The sequence below is a fragment of the Medicago truncatula genome, chromosome 8 (genome assembly GCF_003473485.1).
Source record: "Medicago truncatula cultivar Jemalong A17 chromosome 8, MtrunA17r5.0-ANR, whole genome shotgun sequence".
Taxonomy (NCBI): Eukaryota; Viridiplantae; Streptophyta; class Magnoliopsida; order Fabales; family Fabaceae; genus Medicago; species Medicago truncatula.
The window spans coordinates 11753108-11772402 of NC_053049.1; the positions used below are offsets into that span (position 1 = coordinate 11753108).

The window sequence follows — 19295 nt, forward strand, 5'->3', positions numbered from 1 at the left end:
ATGGCAGGATGCGTCAAGAATGCTTCTTGGAACGAGGGGTGTACCTGCAGGCACCCCGACGCTCAAGTCAGTAGAGATCAGATAGTGAGGGTTAAGAGGGAGAGATCGATTCTACCTTTCGGACTGCTGAGAGTCCCCTATATATAGAGGTGGAGGGTTGCAGAGCCGTTGTAATGGCACACCAGGCTCTGGCATTTACGAAATCGTGGGAAGTGTAACCGCCAGAGAGATTATTGTGGGAACGTGCAGAGAGACGTTGTGGTTCGTTTGAACCGATCTTGCTTATTCCGTGCACCCCCCCCCCCCCCCCCTCGCGGTGAAGGGGTGTGTCGCAAGTAATATTGTCAAACGTGGTATTTGGGCTTTGGATTGTATTGGGCCTAAGTAAATGGGCCAAAGATCCTTTTGGCCGGTCCAGAATAGTAGCCCCCAAGTCGTTGTTCTTGGTGAAGAGTGATGACTTAAGGGCGACCATGTTTTGCTGCTCGTAAACGGTTAAAGAAGAGAGATTTGCTCTTGCGAGATCGAGCTGTTGAGACATGTGAGGACGCCTTGGATTTAGGAACCGTTCGTCTTGGATAGCTATAATACTTATGAGAATTGGGCAAGCGTGTGTAGGGATGCGCTCGCTATTCCCTGAGCATTTTTGTTTCATAGCTAGACAGGTTAGACAGTTGAGTGATTTGTGTTCGGCAGGTGACCACTCAATTGTTTCTTGGTCGGATGGAAAAATTTCCTCGTCAGGAAGTTTGGTCGATTGTCATTCCACAATTAATACCCACGTCTTGAGGGAAAGATTGAGGAGACATGACCTTTGGTTTCTGAGTGACACGTGTAAAGGCTAGTATGGTACTCGAGTACCTAGCGTCTGAAGGCTGTTCTTGGTTTGTGTTTCCAACGTGTTATCAGTACTGTTATTTTTAATCAGGGCCCTTGGATGGATGATGAGGTTTGATCTAGACCGTGGGTTGGCCACTTTGAGTGGAGAGTTATCCCCATGAACTTAACTCAGTTGTTAGGGATATTGCATATTACATGCAGGGGACTAGATATGAACCCTGAACACTTCACTTCTCCACAATTTAATTGTGTGAGTTCTAACCACTAGGCTACTTGACAAAAAAAAAAATCAATTAAATTTAAGTAGAGAGATGCTATTCAGTACGGGATTTTGGCTACGAATTTTCACGGAAGGTTGTATCTTTTTGTTTTCCACGCGCTGCAAAAAATGTACACTTTTTTTTTTTTTTTTATTGAAAAAAAAACCTCCCACAACTAATTAACACACGCCCAAAAACTCCAATAGAAAACAGAGCTGTGTAGTGGTACAACAAGCAAACAGGCACACTAACCAAACAAGCTGCCTTCAATTTAACAGGAAGAAGAACTCGCATCACAGTACCAACACCCTTTTCCCCTTTCCAATCGAATTTCCTCCCCCACCATCACACCTTCCTTCCTCACCATTCAACAATTTTAAACAGTGAAAATCCATATGAAAATAAAAACAAAATAAAACATGTGTATAAGTAATTAAATTCTGCATTAGAAAAAATTGAATGTTTGCAAACTTTGTTGGATGTTTCAAACATCATGTTTGGGGTAATAAGAGCCATTGGAGATCATTGAAAGGATTGGGGAAGAATGAGAAGTAGTGTGGGTTGAGAAAAAGGGTTATTTTATTAAAAAGGGATAAGAATGAGAGCATTTACTTAACTGCTGGAGCTGGACAAAGAAGAGAGAGACCGGTTAGTTATATATTTTTAATTTTTTATTTTATTAGAAATGTTTAAGAACTGTAGAGGTTTTCACGCGTCCGTTGTTTTCCGTATTCAAAATTGCCGTACTACATATCATTTTCCATTTAAATAACATTGAGTGTGCATAGGATCCCTAACAAAAAAAAAGATAAAAAAATCTGCATAGGAATAAATCGTTTAGAAATTAGAATTCATTATTTTTTTACATATCGTATATCAAAACAATTAGTTCACTTAATGAAATGATTTAGATAGTACACATGAAAATACTTTTAGATTTTTGTTTATATTGTTTACACCTAAAATAGTTATTTTATTAATCGATATCGGCCTATATATGATTAAGGTTTAGGCGAGAGCCTCTCAGCCGTGGAAGAGTAGGTGATGATTAGGAATGTTGAGTGAGGAAAAGTTGATTCTTTCTCAAGTCTATTGACTAAGTATGTGGGACTTAAGGATCTCAAAATGAGTCAGGGCTCAATAGGACTAGACAATAATGCTTGAAATTCATGTTTTATGTTATTTGCACCACTAATCGTAAATGAGAGAAAGCACATGCATGGAATAGTTAGGCCCCAAAGATCTTATCAATGAACCATGTTCTGAATAAGGAAAATAAGACTTCATACGCGCGCCCTCCAGGATGCCTCCTTTGTAATGAAAAATCAAATTGCTATGCTTTCATTGACTGAGTTAAAATTTTTAAAAATGAGGTTTTGGATTGATCAAAATTTGAAATGTCTTGTATAGTGTACTGTTGTGAATTCGGACTCAAAATTACACCAATAAACTTAGATGTGTGGAGCAAAAGGAAAGTAGTAACCAAGATAAAAGTAACCTCAAGAAACAACAACAATACAAACCTAGATCTAATATAGGAATAGAGTGTAAAGCATAAAACCACAAACAAAGGATAAAGAGAGAAAAGAAATTACAAACATATCAAGAAATGTTTACCCAATTAGGACCAACAATGACCTACTTTGAGGGAGAGATTGATCTCTTCAATCCACTATCAATGAGTTATTTACAAAGAGATATAAAAGGGTTTCAAGAAATTAGCTTCAACAAGCTCTCAAGGAACAAAACCTAATTTATATTATTTTCTCAATCTCTTCCAAAGAACAAAAGACTCAATGATTTCACTCATCCAAGATGTTTACAAATGCTTCGGAACCCAAGAAAACCTCTCACCAAAGACACTCAACCCTAAAGTTACCTCATTTGATACCCTAAGTTTCTCTCTCTTGAAGCTCTACCTAAAACATAAAGAATGAAACCTTATATAGTGCACATGTCCCAAGAAAATCGTGTAAGTATAGAGTGCTACCTAGGGGGTTAAGTTTAAGGACATTTTAATTATTTTCGAGAGATTAGGGTTCTTATATTTTTTCGGAATGTAATGGTGAACGTATGAAAAAAATGCAGGAAAAATAAAGAGAGTAAGGAAGAGAAAAATACACGAGAAATTATTGTGGTTTCCCTTCTAATCTAAGGGTACATCCACGATGTGAAGGATTTTACTATGATTGAATATTTGTTACAAGCAACATCACCCCAAGTCCCCCTAACAATATTTCTATACAAATCAAGATAACACTTCACTATCTTTACAACGATTACCACCAATAATGATAAGATTCTTACACAATAATAATGAAGAAAATATGGTATGGTTGTTATCTTAATCAATATCACTTTAACACTTAGTGCTCAGAAACTTTTATTAAAGTTGAAAGTATGAATAAAGTTTCACAAACTATGAGTATGAAATTTTGAGAGATAAGTGATATTGAAAATTTTAATTGAGATTATGAAAGTTGTTGTTAAAATGTATTGATCTCAATTTAATTTATAGAGGTTGAAGACATTGTTCATGAACCAAGACAATCTTTCAAAAAGGTTTTATATTGAAAGAAAACAAATATGAAATGATATTGATCCAAATAACTCTTTATATATTGAAGGACAAATGTGACTACTCATTATATATTCAGGAACTAAAGTGACTATTACCCTAAATTTTAATAGTAAGGTTTATCAAATAACTCTTTATATGAAATCTCTATATAAGAGGGTCCAAATCCGTGTGTTGGTCATCAACCAAAAAAAATTAAAAATTTGTATGTTGCTAACTCTAGTTTTTTTTAGGCTTAAATGCTCTTTTGGTCCCTTAACTATTTAATTGGTATCGCTTTGGTCCCTTAACTAAAAAAAAGATTGTTTGAGGATTTTGAGTTTTTCTTTAGTCTCGTTTTGGTCCCTTCTGTTAGGTTTCCGTTAGTTTTAATAAAAAACGTTAAGTGTGGACACGTGTCACCTTGTCATTGGCTTTGAGATTTTTTTTTTTACAAAAAAAAAATATTTTTTTTGTAAAAAAAAAAAAAAACTCAGAGCCAATGACAATGTGACACGTGTCCAGGAGTTAACTTTTTTTTAAAACCCTAACGGAAACCTAACAGAAGGGACCAAAACGAGACTAAAAAAAAACTTAAAATCCTCAAACAATCTTTTTTTTAGTTAAGGGACCAAAGCGATACCAATTGAATAGTTAAGGGACCAAAAGAGCATTTAAGCTTTTTTTATCACTTGTTTAAAAGATAAAAAACTATTTGTGTGGGACTTTAAATTTTCAAATACTACCAGGACTCAATTAATAAAACCCTTCCCACATAATTCAATTTTTAAAACATAAATAAAGAAGAATGAAGTTGCCAACTCTGTTCTTTATTGATGTAGCAATCTAAATTTACAAAATGTAGTTAAAGGATTCTTTACTTAACAAAAAAAATACTCTTCCAATTAAGAAATTTTTCAATTACACTTTAACATGCTTCATTTGTTCCAGTAAGACTGATTATTAATTAAAATGACATGCATGTTTGCTTGAGTGTATGTGTGTGTGTGTGAACTATATCTACATCTACAACAAATGCCACTATAACTCTTTATTCATTGCCCTTGTCTTCACTTGCCCTATTAAATTCTCCTTTTCCTGTAGAAATTGATGAAGAGTTTGAGTTGTATAAGGAGAAGGCATTGTGCATGGAGGAGTATCACTTGGTGAAATCACCATGCCCTCAACCATGAAATGTTTCCTTGCACCACGCAAAGAACATGCCATACTTTCAGAACAAACCTCAACTGCTCCTTCTGGTATTTTTGGTTTGAATCTCAAAAGCTTAGCATAGCTATTTAATAGGTGAAACATGTAATCATAAACAAACTTCATCTTTAAGTTATCTATGATGTAGTTGGTTCCTCCTTCTCCAATTTTTTGTGCCTGCAATTAATATTGTTGAAATCAATTAGATCAAGTCTTGTTTACCTTGGTAAGCAAGAGAATTTAAATGTATTAGGAAAAAAAGATTAGAGAAAGTAATTAACTACTCCCTCCGTCCCAAATTGTATGTCATTTTAGAAAAAATATTTGTCCTAAATTGTATGTCGCTTTACAATACCAATGAAAAATTAATGTTACTTTTCCTATTATATCCTTCACTATTTATTACTTTATCTTATTTCAATTCCTTCATTTATCTTTCCCATATCATTTATTGAGGACAATTTTGTAAAATAACTCATAATATCTCTTTCCCACACAATATTAATTACATTTCTTAATATGTGTGAAATGCCCAAAACGTTATACAATTTGGGACGGAGGGAGTAGTAAATATTGGCTAGAATGTAATTGAGTCCAATTAAACTAAGGCTATGTTTGTGTATGTAGGAACAAAGTGAATGGTTCAACTTCATTGTGGAACAAAACTTTTTTTTTAAAATTCGGTATCCAATCTATGAACCAACTAATCCGAGTGGGCGGATCCCACCGCCCACTTGTAGGAACCCCATTAAAATCCGTATGAACTTGCCCGCTGAAATTGGCATCAGGGGGAATCGAACCTGAAATCTTGAGAGAAGCAAACTCCAAGATCTCAAACCAACCACTAGGCCAACAATAAATTGGTTATTGTGGAACAAAACTATATTATCAGCTATAAATAATGTGCAACAAAACTAGCATATGTTTAACTTAACACAAATTTTTTCTCTTCTAAATATAGAAATCATTTAGTTGAAAATTGAGAAAGAAGATGATTACTTTGTCAAGGTGAGCATTCCCCCAATCCACTGCAAACTTAATCTCTTCACACATGTTTTTGGCACTGATAGGCCAATAGTGCTGCAAAGGTATCAAGCTTCTTGTAAAGAAATCATAGTACTTAGGCTCTATGAACATAGTCATGGAGTCACATGCTATTATGTACTTTTCACTCACAGACCATGTTGCCCCTTCTGCATAAATCTTGTACCTTAACATAAAACATAAAACATGAAACATAAATTTCATAGTTTAACAAATAAAAATCTCATACATCAATACAACAAACTCAAAAATGAAATAAAAGATTCAAAGTTACATGGAGTACTTAAAAAAGAATTTATTTGCATACCTATAGGTACATTGATTTTCCAATTTTGTGTCTTGGAAATTTTTCGATCTCTCCTTTTGCCATTGCTGAAAAGGAGCAAAAAAATATGAATATCGTCTTTGAAAAATTGATGCAATTTCTCTAAACAAAAGCGAGAGGCATAAGGTTATGTATTTACAATGTCATATATTCGAGCATTCCAATCATGTTCTTCGGAGGCGTTACACTTTTCGAGTTCTTTTCTAATGGGAGATACTGCTGGATTTCCCTTCCAAAATGCATAAGGTGTTCTATCCTTCCATTTGACATTCTTGTTGCCTTCTTGTATATTGCGCAATGTTGTTTCCCATGGTCTTATGTGGAGCTCAGCCCTAACATGAAAAAAATGTAAACTATAATTTTGTTTTCCTTTTATTTCACTTTAATTAGATGAAACAACAATGATATTAATCCTTGCATGATAGTTATGCTTCCATGCACAAATAATCATAAATCCAATTAAAGGGAATAGAAGCTTTACCAACCCCAGAAGGTCCAATCAGGAAAAACAATGTCAAGTGTATCTTCATCTCCACAATAATGAAAAATAGGTGGAGGTGACACATTTTCTGGCCCTTGAAATTTTTTCTTGTCCACCACATTTTTATCACCACATTGAAACATTAGCTCCAAATCAGGTATTTTTCCAGGGTATAACCTTAAAAGTTGTAAAATTCCCCATATTGTGAACACATCCCTTGTTTGATAAGATTTTGCAAATTTATCTATGTATGCTTTTCCATTCACAACCACAAGCCTAAAATGTGACATGTTTTTTCCACTTTCAACCATTTCTCTTGTGATTCCTGTTTTCTCCCATGGCTTAAGATCTTCATGGATCCATTTGAAGTAATTTGGACATGATGAGGATGGTGAATCATCATTGAGATGGAATGTTGTTGGGTAGGAAAATGGACAAGTTGAGTTTGAGGTTTCATTGTTGCAATTTAGTGGGAATTGAGGTTGTTGTTTAATGTTGTTTAAGACTTCTATTGTCTTGAAAATAGTAGTGCTTGTTACTTTGGACTGAAAAAACAAAAATTACATTGATTAGATTAATCAATCTCAATGCATACATAGATTAAGTATACTTTTGAAAAAAATGTTGAACTTACAAAAGAATTGTTGAAAATTTAAAATTTAAGACTAGACTGAAATGCCACACAACATGTGTTATTCCTTCGATCTATATATAGGTTGCCATAAGTCGCAAGCACGAAGAAATGTAACTAAAGAAATTGTAAATTTTGATGACAATTTTTTTTTTTTTTTTTTTTTTTTTGTAAATTTAGAACCTCTTGTCCCTATCTTAGGGTTAGTCCAATCTCCACTCCCCACCGACCGTGAGATTTTTCAATTTGATATCTGAGATACCCACCCTCTCACATTTCTCAATAATAATTCATCATTTCAATGGAGTAAAATGTAACATTAGTTTTTAACACCTTCACTCTCTCTTCATCAATATGTCACATACTAATGGGAGAATCATGACAATTGAGGGAAAGGAGACAAACCAACCAAGAAAAAGAATGTTAAAGATATGAATGAAGGGATAAAGTGAATAGAAACAAAAACAACCATGACCAAAGTATGTAACATCTATAACAAGTACACATTTTAAACACAAGAATCAATAGATATATGTTGTGAAATATGAGAGACTTACAAGATCAATTTCCAAGATAAAAGAGCTTGCAACAAATATAACGAGGATGATAATGGAGAAGGAAATCCATCTCGTCATTATGTTCAATGTGACTCATAATAGCCTCAGTGAATTGAATATGCGAAAGGTTAGCCTTAGAATTCTACAAGCTAATGGTGTGCCAATTGCATGATGCAACTGTTTTTATTTGTTTCTTAGTTATTTGATTAATTAAAAATTACTATTGTCAAAGGAGACTAAATATAGAGACTCTCTTTATATTTTCACTATTATCCTAACCACAATGGTACTAATTACTATGAATTTTTTATGGTGATATCATGGAGGTTGATTTCCATACATATTATCTAAAAAGTTATTATTTCTAACACTAACATCTATTGAAATAAGTGATGAGAAGATAGATTTTTAATATATAGTTATAAAAACCTAAGGATGGAGAGGGGTTTGCGGGCTCAAATTCGCGTCAAAATATAACAAACGCTCGTCATAGATTTATATTTGTTTTAGCTTATGCAAATACTCGACTCAAAAATAGATTCCGACCCTCTTTGTAACAAAAAAAAAGACTCGATTCAAATTACCTAGAATTTGATTTAACTTTTAAATATCCATATTCTAAATAAAAAAGTATTATTTTAAAAACAACTTGGCTACCTTTTTATAAGCCAAATAATAATTGTCCTACGACAAAAAGATTTCCTAGATCAAAAAATAATAATTGAGCTGAGTTGACCTAAAACACAAGATGTGCCAAGCACACATTCTAACTTCGGAAAATGCTTTCTTGTGCATAAGTATTTAGACACTAAATGTAGACATACATACATACTTGACAAAAAGTAGAGAGGGAAAATAATTAAATACTATTTATTTTTTAAAATATTTACATAAAATATATTTTATGTGTGCCTAAGTCTTGTGTCTAAAAGATTGTGTCCAAACAAGTTTTTTTCACTAACTTCAATATAGTTAATCATAAACAATTTATTTCGAACTCAATCATAACCAAATAATTTTTCATCAAAAACAAAATCATAACCAAATAATTTTAGAACTTCAATCATTTTTAAAATCTCATTTTTCAAATACTCATCTGACACGTGTTAAATTATACATGAATTAATTATTTTTTTTAGGTGATGAATTAATTAGTTTGACTTGTTCAATATTTGATAAATTGATTTGTTTAATTAATAAACAAATTAAAGACCGAGTTTGCTTAAATGAGCCAAATTCAAGTCATACAAGTTCGATGTTAACTACATGTCGAAGTGACCTTAGTGCACATATAGTAGTCATAAAAAAAAAACTCGTATTCTGTAAATAAAAATAAAAATAAAAAAATAACAAAAAACTAGTGCATTATTGTGTGTTCTCACTCTAGTTTTAACTTTTTTTAATACATATTGTTCCGATTGAAGCAATCTTAATACTATTTTGTTTCAGTGTTAAATGTGTAAAAGAATTAGAATGAAAGATTTTATGTAGTAGTTTCTGCTAAACTAAAAAATTATTATGCTCTTTTAATCACTTCAATCATTCATACCAACATAACTCGATTGTTCAAACCAACAATTGAGTGTGTGAGAGAGACAAACAAAATTTGAGTTAGTACTTCCAAAAAAATCAGGAAGCAACTAACAAAGCATCAAAAGTTATATTATAAACTAAGAGAAAATTAAATTGATGAAAAAAGAGCATGATTAAGAAGATGATTAAGAGATAGCATATGACTTACAAGGTCAATCCAATGGATGATGAAAGTGCTTAGAGCAAATAAAAGCAAAAAGATGAAGGAGAATAAGGCTGAAGTTGAAACCCATCTTTTATTTTTGTTGTATGCTTGATGAAAGCTTTGACTACTGGCCATAGATAGAGATTAGAGAGTTCCACTTCTACCCCACCTTAATTATGTTGATTTATACATTGTTAAGACTAAATATATGCACCAACTACCTCAGATAATGGATCTTGACCATATTTTTATTATATTAATCAAGGTTTTAAGCTTGCTTAAGAACGACTTGTGGAACGTGAAATAGTTTAATCATGTATATTATATGGTGCTTAGTTACATGCAATTTGGTTTTAAGAAAAATTAGGCTACGGCCTAAGTGGCAAATGGATGGCATTTTTTATTACAAATAAAAGGTTTGATTTTTTTTTTTTTTTTTGGTACATTTAATTTGATGGGGTTCGAGTTTGTACTTGCAATTCTCCACTTTATGTAATAGTATGTGTCTTGCTACGAGTAAATACCAAAGTTCGTCTTTGAATTTGCAAGGACCAATCAAATTCGTCTTCCAATTTATTGAAATGTCTATTTCGTCCCTGAATTTGTTAAATGTCAATCAAATTAGTCTCTCTGTTAAGTTGGCATGTTAACGGTGCTGACGTGTATCGTTAATCACTCACAAGACTTGTCATGTCAGATGTCACACAAGAAAGGAGTAATTTGGCCGAAAGTGACAAAATTTTGAAGGACCAAATTGATTGATTTACATAAAATTTGAACTCACTTTTGCAGAAAAATGGTTGTTATACAACGGCTCTTTCTTCCCCAAATCTATAAAATTGGAACCCCAATTTTACAATTTATCACCTAGAGTCCAAAATCCCCAAAATTTCTTCCATTAATTGATGACAACGTTCTTCCCCAATTCAAAAAACTTTAAAACCTTTTTTTTTTTTATTGAATTCGAATCCAAAAATCCACAAAATTTGTTCAAGCTTTGGTGTTCAGAAATGATGGGTGGTGGGCGTATGGGTAAAATCAGCTATAATAGTCTGTCTTCATCTTCAAGCTCTATGCTTAATGGTGATGTGAGAGTACTTGAATGTTGGTGTCCCATAATTTGTGCTGTAAGAAAAGCCAACACTTTAAAAAACCCGGGAAGGTTTTTCTATGTCTGCCCTCTGCCAAAGTTTTGTTTAACAATGGTTATGTGATGTGTGAATGGTTTGTTTAAGTTCTACTGATTTTGAATTTTCTTTGTACAAGATGATGGTGAAAATTGTGAATTTTTTGTCTGCGTCGATGAAGCAAAAGAACTAAGTTATTTTTAAAAAACATTGGACTTGGTGTTGGTCATAGAAGAAATGCAAGGTTGATGAAAAAGGTTCAGTCCATGGTTAAGTCTAAGGATAGTGGCAGTGAAGAGGTTTGAAGGACAAGGTTGATGGACAAAGTTGACTGTGTAGGAAGTGAGCTTAGGTTGATTAAGTATTTAATAGGAGTAATTTGTTTGTTTAAGTTGTTTAACATGCTACTGTATTGTGCTAATTCTGTGTAATATTGTAATGAAAAGAGGTTGAAAATGAATGAATGCAACCATTTTGTCAAAATCTTTCCATCAAATTGGTCCTTAAATTGTTTGTCTATATATCAAATCGATTCCTACATTAGTGAAAAATATCATCAAATAAGTCCTTGAAGTTTTTAAAAATATGACAATGTGATCCTTGGTGCATATATGTGTTGAACAAAGTAAAAAGTAAAGAGACACAATTTGATTGTTGAAAATACAATCATAAGTCATACATTTGATGTTTTTAAACATTACATAGCAAAAAAAAAACATTACATAGCCATAAAGTTATAGGTCATACATTTGATGTTCTTAAACATTACATAGCCAAAACAAACAACCCAACTAGGGACATAATTTAAACAAGTCCAAAAGACAAAATCATAATTTAATAAAATCTCTAAGAACTTCAGGGGTTGGGATAAACTCCATGAATTTAGGTTTAGTAGAACCGGATTGTCCAAAACTTGGATATGGTACTCTAATAACTTCAGGAGCAGTTGGATTTTGTGGAGCAGGACCCATAACTGGTGTTTGGTTAGGCCTCTCTGTTGAAAAATAATTGGTCCTCTCATGTCATACCTCCTTGTACTCACTCCCTGCAATAAAATCAATAAAATCAATCCCTAAATTATTACAATATCAATCAAATAAGTCTTTAAATTATAACAATATCTATCAAATCAATACTTATTTTTTGAGTCATGTCTTATTTTTTTAACCAAACATAAAAACATGAAATTTTTAAGTCATTAACACAACACTCAGAAACAAACAACAAAGCAAGCATCAAATGAAGTTTAAAGTTGAAAACGAAAGGATAAAAACTGAAAATGAAAAATAAAAAAAAAAAGGACACAAAAATGGATGAAAACGAACAGAGAAAAAGAAAAAGAAAAAGAAAAAGAAGAGGAACGTTGTTACCTTAACCACAGACGAATTCTTCCTTCAAAAAGTTATCTTTTCCAATGTTGATCGCCGGAGATGATGATGATTTTGGAGAGGTGAAGAAGGTGAAGGTTTTAGCGGGAAGGAGAAAGATCAGGGACGTATTTGATGTGTCCGAGTGAAATGTGATTATGGAAGGTATGGGTAATAGAGGGGTAAAATTGAAAAAACAGAAAAAATTGAAATTGAAAAGTTAAAACTAATATTTTTAGCGTTTTCATCAAATTGATCCTTGTATTTCATTTTATCACAAAAAAAAAAATTATGCATATATATATATATAATTCATTTTATCATAACAAAAACATGCATTTCATTTTATCACAAAATAAAATGGATATATTTTGAAAATTGCCAACATTCATGCATAATAATATTAAAAAACGAAAATAAAATTATCATGATATTATTTATTTTTTCAGATTTTCAAAAAAAAAAATACTTTATCAAACAATTAGCATATTTTACATACAACACATCATCAACATGTATTATAGTGTTATGAGGAAAAAATATCACTAACTTGTTGAAGCTTTACAATAGAAATCTGCAATGCAATCCAAAAACAGCAAGAGTTGGAGCAAAAGCTAACAACAGGAGGCGGATAAATAACACAGCTGCAAATAACAAACAAAATAAATAACATTAATAAGTAGTAAAATTTAACATCATGATAAAACATATAACAAATGAATAATTTTTTTACCAAATAATAGAAGTTTGATGAATGTTTTGTATGAAGGTGTTGTGTTTTAAGAGAAGGAAAATTTCTAAGGGTTTTGCAAATGTTAAAACCGGTGCTTCTCTTATATAGGGAAGGGAAAAAACCAGGGCCTTTCCCAGGGACAAGTCCGTCGGAAATCCGGTCAAAAACTAGCTTAGGTAGGCGCAGAAGTAGGTGCAGAACGGGTTGAAAAAACCGACGGAATTGTGCAAAAAGCGAGGGGTTCCGCCCCTGGCAGGCTGGCAACGCACAGCTTTTGGCAGGCCCTTGTCAAGTCAACTGGGAAAAAGCAGGGAATCCTTTGAATTTCGGAAATCGAGGGGCAGTTCCCTGGCTTTTTCCGTCGGTTTTCTCTGACATAGATAAGATTCCCTCAGATTTTAAAAATTCAATCTGGCGCCTAAAAAAAAGCGAGGGATTTTGGCAAAAAGCGAGGGGCAAATCCCTGTCTTTTGTGCCACTGGTTTTCCTTGGTATTTTCCCTGGCAAATTTGCCAGGGGTTTCAAACCCTTGTCAAAATCCCTGGCAAAAGGTCATTATTCTTGTAGTGGTACACGTGGCTTCCTTGTTGACACGTGTACAACACAACACAACATGCAAGACGACATATCAGCATCAGTAATGGAGCATCTGGACGGAGGGATGAATTTGATTGACGTTTGTTAAATTCAAAGACGAAATAGACATTTCGATAAATTAGTGGACGAATTTGGCTGACCCTTACAAATTCAACGACGAACTTAGGTATTTACTCGCTGCTAAACTTTTATAATTAAAAAATATATATGATATACTCGTGTTATTTTTATTCAAACGCTCTTGGCTTATATTTTTTTTTTTGTTTAAATATCGTATGAAACATGCATCATGGCATTTGTGATCAAATTTATGGATGACTACTTTTTTAAAATAAGTTAATTTTTGTTTAACTATCGTATTATGAAACATACATCATAGCATTTGTGATCTAATTTATGGATGACTACTTTTTTAAAATAAGTTAAATTCCAACTTTGGCCATTGGTGTCTTAAGTTTTTTTTCCTTCTAATTTTGTCATTCTTAAACATTTTAGTCCTTAAGTTTTACATTTTCACTTTGGTCTCTCAGTTATAAATGTTAGAAACTATTGTCTCTTAAGTTATAAATAGTAGACATTGAGGAAAAAGATCATAGAGTCGTTATGTAACTTAAGAAACAAAAATGTCTAATATCTATAATATAAAATGATAATTTCCTCAACATCAACATAATTTTTTTGGTCAAAAAAGTTACATTTTATAGCAAAACCAATGCATCTAATTATTTAATTAGGAAATAAGAAATTGGTAATATGGGGAGGCATTCTTTTTTTGGTGCGTAATTGAACTGTAAAAAATAAAAAAAGCTAGAGCAATATGTGAGAGGGTGTTGTAAAATTTGGAGTATCTTACTAATGAGATAAATTTTAATTTGTCATTACATATATTATCTCTCTCCTATTATTAGTGCCAATTTTACCCAAATTAAGTAAAGTTATAAAACCATTTAAGTTTGGCACTAGGTAGAATCAAATAGTTCTTCATAACATGGCGAACTAAGTTTAAATTTTGACTAGAACTATACATAGTTTAACTCAAATGAAAAAAAAGAAGAGCAGGCCAAGTTAGATTTCTCAATTTAGAATGTTAGTTTCACATAGATTATGAATTGATAAAATAATGAATATATAAGAGAGCATATAACTTTAAAAGGCCATGAATAACCACACTATTTCATTGTTGAAGAGATCAAGTTGTGTGATCTCCACCCCTCTGAAAAAGACCTTAGCACTAACAGTTGTGTTGATCTTTCTAATGTCTTTAGATTTTCAATTGAGATTTGGTTTTTGTCTCTTTTCGTCATGGTTCCACCCCCATCCCCAATATCATTTATGTATATGTTACATATATACATATACATATATATGTACTTGACCACATTTTACCTAAAATAAACCAATAAGTATTTTAAAATGTATGGTATGTTAGAAAAATTAAGGTTCATATATTTATAATTTGTTTAAATAGTTACACCGAATTGAAATTCTATTTCAATAATAGAAAATTAATTTACTAAATAATTGCAACAACTAGCTAACTATTTTGGCAAGAATTAGCTACATATATATTATTTATATTATTATAGTTGCAAAGTCAGGAAAAAAAATCGGTTGGATCACAAAAATAAACTACAATATATACACAAAAGTTATGTTTTAATAAATATTAAGCACAAAGTTTATTATCAACAAAATTAAACTACATACCTTAAAAATTCAAAATAATCATTTACACATTTCAAGTGTGATAGTAAAGCGCATTAAGATGGAGAAGATGGTGGGCCACAACATAATTTTATTTAAAAGTCAAACAATTTTAATAATTTCCTCAATAAAAAGATTTAATCTCTTCTTATATATTAAAGTTAACCCGTAAGCTCTAATTTTAACATAAACCCTATTGCATAATTTTACTGTTTTAACCCTAATGCTCACACCTAATCTCCTATTTTCATGAACAATCCTAATGCTCACACCTAATCTCCTATTTTCATGAACAAAGCAAATCGGCATCGCTTTATTTCCCCTATTTCTTCAAAACAAATCGCCCTATTTCTTCAACAAAACAAATCGCCCTATTGGAATAAAAGGGTTTTGAAAGATTATAGCAACATTTTTTTTGTTAATATTACACTTTTCATCCAAATTAAAACTGAACTCTCTTTGTTAAATATCTACCACAAAATGCACCAGAATTTTGCAATCTATATAAACAGGTGGAAGAAACATTTCAACAAACAGTTAAAGGGTATCATTTACGGTAAAGGCCAAATATTCGATAAAAGGAAAATTATTTAAATAAAACATTTTACATGTTGAGGTTAAGAATGAGCTATTTTTAGGTACATAATATAACATTAACATATAATTTTTACAAAAGAATGAAGTAACATTTTGTCAAAAAAAAAAAAAAAAGATGAAGTAACATACCAATAATATAACATTGACATATAATTTTAACAAAAGAATGAAGTAACACACGATTGATAAAAATTAATATTTTTAAGGTGAATAAGTGTGGTGTCTGAGGTTCGAATTCCAACATCTGCATATATTTGAGACCACATATTTCATTCTCTTTGATATGCATTGAGATTTGTTTTTGTCTACTACATCTACAATGTATATGACCCGTGCAGCAGCACGGGTGGAAAGTCTAGTTTTTATGTAAAGTGTTGTGGCTCACCCGAACCCTAGGGTGGCTCCGCCACATATTATTATCATTTCGTTTCAAAAATTTGTTTATGTAAGCCGGCCCTAGTTTTCTCTCTCTAGATTTTCTCTTTCAGTTTCTTCATTGAGGGGTGGTTTTGGGTCAATTCTTGACCTGAAATCACCCCTCTTCGTCTTTTTCTCTTTATTTCAATCTAAATAAGTGTTTTTCACATAGATCTAGGTTTTTTCTTTTTGATTTCATCATCTAAGTGTGGTGGTTTGTTGTTCATCGTCTTGTGCGACATTGTTTGATTTCCCATTTTCTTGCGGTGTTCATCTGATTCATATTGAAGATCGATTATTCAATTAAAGATTTGGGCGTCAACGTTGCAGATCCGGAGGCCATGGATACTCCGGTCACTTTAGTTTTATCATATATTTTTGTAGGCATTATGCCGTTATATGCTATTAACTTGGATGATGTGAGTTTGTTCACAGATTCATCCTTTACGTTTTTAGCGGTGTTGAATGATGTAATCTCTCAATTTGAATGAATGAATATCATTTTTGTTTTTGTCAAAAAAAATTGTTTATGTATGTTCCAACAAATATTGAAAATTGAAAACATAAATGAATATATATATATATATATATATATATATATATATATATATATTCTTTCTTTTAATAGGAAAATATATAAACAATGAGTATAAAGTGTATACCAATATATTATAATAGAACACAACTTATACGAATTAAAGATAATTTTAGGATTCAATGGTTATCTGTCATTTCGTCTACCTATAAAAGAAAAATACGGATCGTGTATAATCACAATTAGAAAATTGAAAGTATGACCTCCTATCATCACTAGATATGATAAACAATATGTTAGACAACGTTTTGATTTTGTACTATAATTGTTTTACAATCAAAAACTGTTAATTAAAAATGATCTTATTCGATCTAAGGTTGAAGTGGATGAGTAACAGATATAAAGAAGTCAAAATTGACCATCACTTCAAATAGATAATACTAACAACATTAACATTTTATTGTTCTATAAAGATATTCAATTTCTTTAAAAAAAATAATAAAAGATATTCAATTTTGAAGTGACAATAATACAAATAGTCACAAAGCTATCTTACCTTCTTACGGCGCCTCTTCCCTACAATAGAGGTTCATGTACCAAATCTTGGACTTTATTTATTTTTTGGTGCAAAAATGCTGGTTTTCTATTATCATCATAATTAAGCACCTTCAGTCAATAAAATAATGTGGTCTTTTGTGGACACAATTGCCTCTAAAATAAAGTACAGTCTAATTGACTAATTTCATTGCTTACCGATATGTTAAAAGAATATGTTGCTTAAAAGGAACTACACTACAGATTGCTAATTAGCACATAATATGGAACTGAACACATGCAAAAATTTAGTGCAACCTGTCTTAAACATCATTTTAAGGAAAGCTTCTCACATTAAACCTAATTTATTAGTAATTAACTATTCTAATGTTGTCAAGTCTTAACGCAAAGGAACTTTGGGGTAAGTTGGCCCTTGGCAGAAACATCATATTCCAGAAAGGTATATACATGCATGCAGATTAGTTAATTTGAAGTTATGAGAATGATTTTTTTGGTGAAGTTAACACTATAACATCAAAAGTGTTGTAAGTAACACCCCACTATTTGTATAGTGGCATCAAAAGTTCAGTCCTCATAATATCATCAATTCATCAAATTAACAAGAATACATTTAATCTAATTTTATCCTACCTTATTTTAAGTGTAACACCCCACAAAATGTAACACTTAAGACTATCACATGATATCAACAACTTTGTTTGAATGTTAAAGATGCCAACGATAAAATAGTATATGTAAGTCTAAGATGTTGCAAGCATTACTAGATGAATTACTATTGATCATTAATCAGTAATCAACAATTTAAAAATGAATCAATTATTAAGATTAAAATTAACTTTTTTAAAAAATGTCAATTTCATGACTGCACCGTAGAAGCTCCCTTTGAAGTTTACATGCAAAGACTTTGATTTCGTTTATTTTCTTGTAATTTAATTAAAATTGATGTGAGTATAGTTTGACGTTTAGCTTCGCTCAGCTACAAGAGCTAGATTAATACTCCCTCCATTCTTTTATAATTGTCATTTTTGCATATAAAATTTGTTTCCAATTAACTGTCGTTTTCAAAGTTCAATGTATCATCAAATGTGGCTTTACTTATATTACCCTTATATATTTATTGCTGAGAGAGAAATATATGGAATGAAGTATTAAATTATTAAGATTATTATAGAAAAAAGATAAATTTTTGTATCAAAAGTAGTAGAAGTATTTGTTGTCTTGGTTTGTGTAAAAAGTTAAAATGCGACAATTAAAAAGGAACAGAGGAAGTACCTTTATACAAAATGTTAAAGAGTGCCTCATGAGGCACTCGTTAACATTTCCCATTTTTTTAAGATCTTAAATAATAAGTTTTAATGAAAATTTGTATATTTAATGTATTGAAAATTGAAGTATTTGACTTTTTAAAGAATAATTTCTTAATTTTTAGTCGTTAGAGAATATTTTAAAAGAGAAATGATATTTATACAAATATTTCTTAAGAACTTTTGGAACAACCATCTATTTCATACTCACATGTCGTTTCATTCGCTCTCTTCTTCTTTCTCTCACAATTGTAATTTATCCAATAAAAAAAAAGAAAAAATGGTTGTTACAAAAGTTGTCCAAAATAAGATGTACAAATATCACCCCTCATTACAAAAATATTATTTAGTAAAACTAATATTTTATTCTAACGCTACTTTTACGACGACTTCACAAACAATTGATTCAGATCCTCTTAGAAGAAAAAAAACAATTGATTTTGAAATTTCTGAGAGTAAAAACAATTGATTTTGAAATTTCTGAATCTATTGCCTGTGAAGTCGTTTTCAAACAAATGAAAGTATGCATTGAAATGCGATGCCCCCTCTACTAGATATTTCCGAAATACATTAGTAAATTATAGAATAATAGTTACTACTTTTCTTCTATTATTACAGGAGAATAACTATTACTTGTTAAAGGCAAGGATGATGCATGTGTTTTGAATTTTCTACAATACTTTAGTAGTACATAGAATAAACCAATACTATATTTGT

The 19295-nt window shown here is 31.4% G+C and overlaps 1 protein-coding gene across 1 annotated transcript; it reads right to left on the reverse strand.

Annotated features, from left to right (window-relative positions):
• Nucleotides 1–4466: 4466 nt before the first annotated feature.
• LOC25500909 (O-glucosyltransferase rumi homolog) lies at nucleotides 4467–9831 on the reverse strand. Its single transcript, XM_013589410.3, has 6 exons — nucleotides 9646–9831; nucleotides 6717–7261; nucleotides 6375–6567; nucleotides 6218–6282; nucleotides 5866–6076; nucleotides 4467–5043 (listed from the first exon to the last, which is right to left on the reverse strand). The coding sequence occupies exons 1-6, from the start codon at nucleotides 9775–9777 to the stop codon at nucleotides 4699–4701; spliced, it is 1491 nt and encodes a 496-aa protein (XP_013444864.1). The 5' UTR covers nucleotides 9778–9831; the 3' UTR covers nucleotides 4467–4698.
• Nucleotides 9832–19295: the final 9464 nt, after the last annotated feature.

Coding starts and splice junctions, on each gene's coding strand:
- LOC25500909 (XM_013589410.3), bottom strand. CDS start 9,777: ATGGCCAGTAGTCAAAGCTTTCATCAAGCATACAACAAAAATAAAAGA. Junction 7,262..9,645: donor TCATCCATTGGATTGACCTT/GTAAGTCATATG, acceptor TTGTTTTTTCAG/TCCAAAGTAACAAGCACTAC. Junction 6,077..6,217: donor GAAAATCAATGTACCTATAG/GTATGCAAATAA, acceptor TTTTATGTTAAG/GTACAAGATTTATGCAGAAG.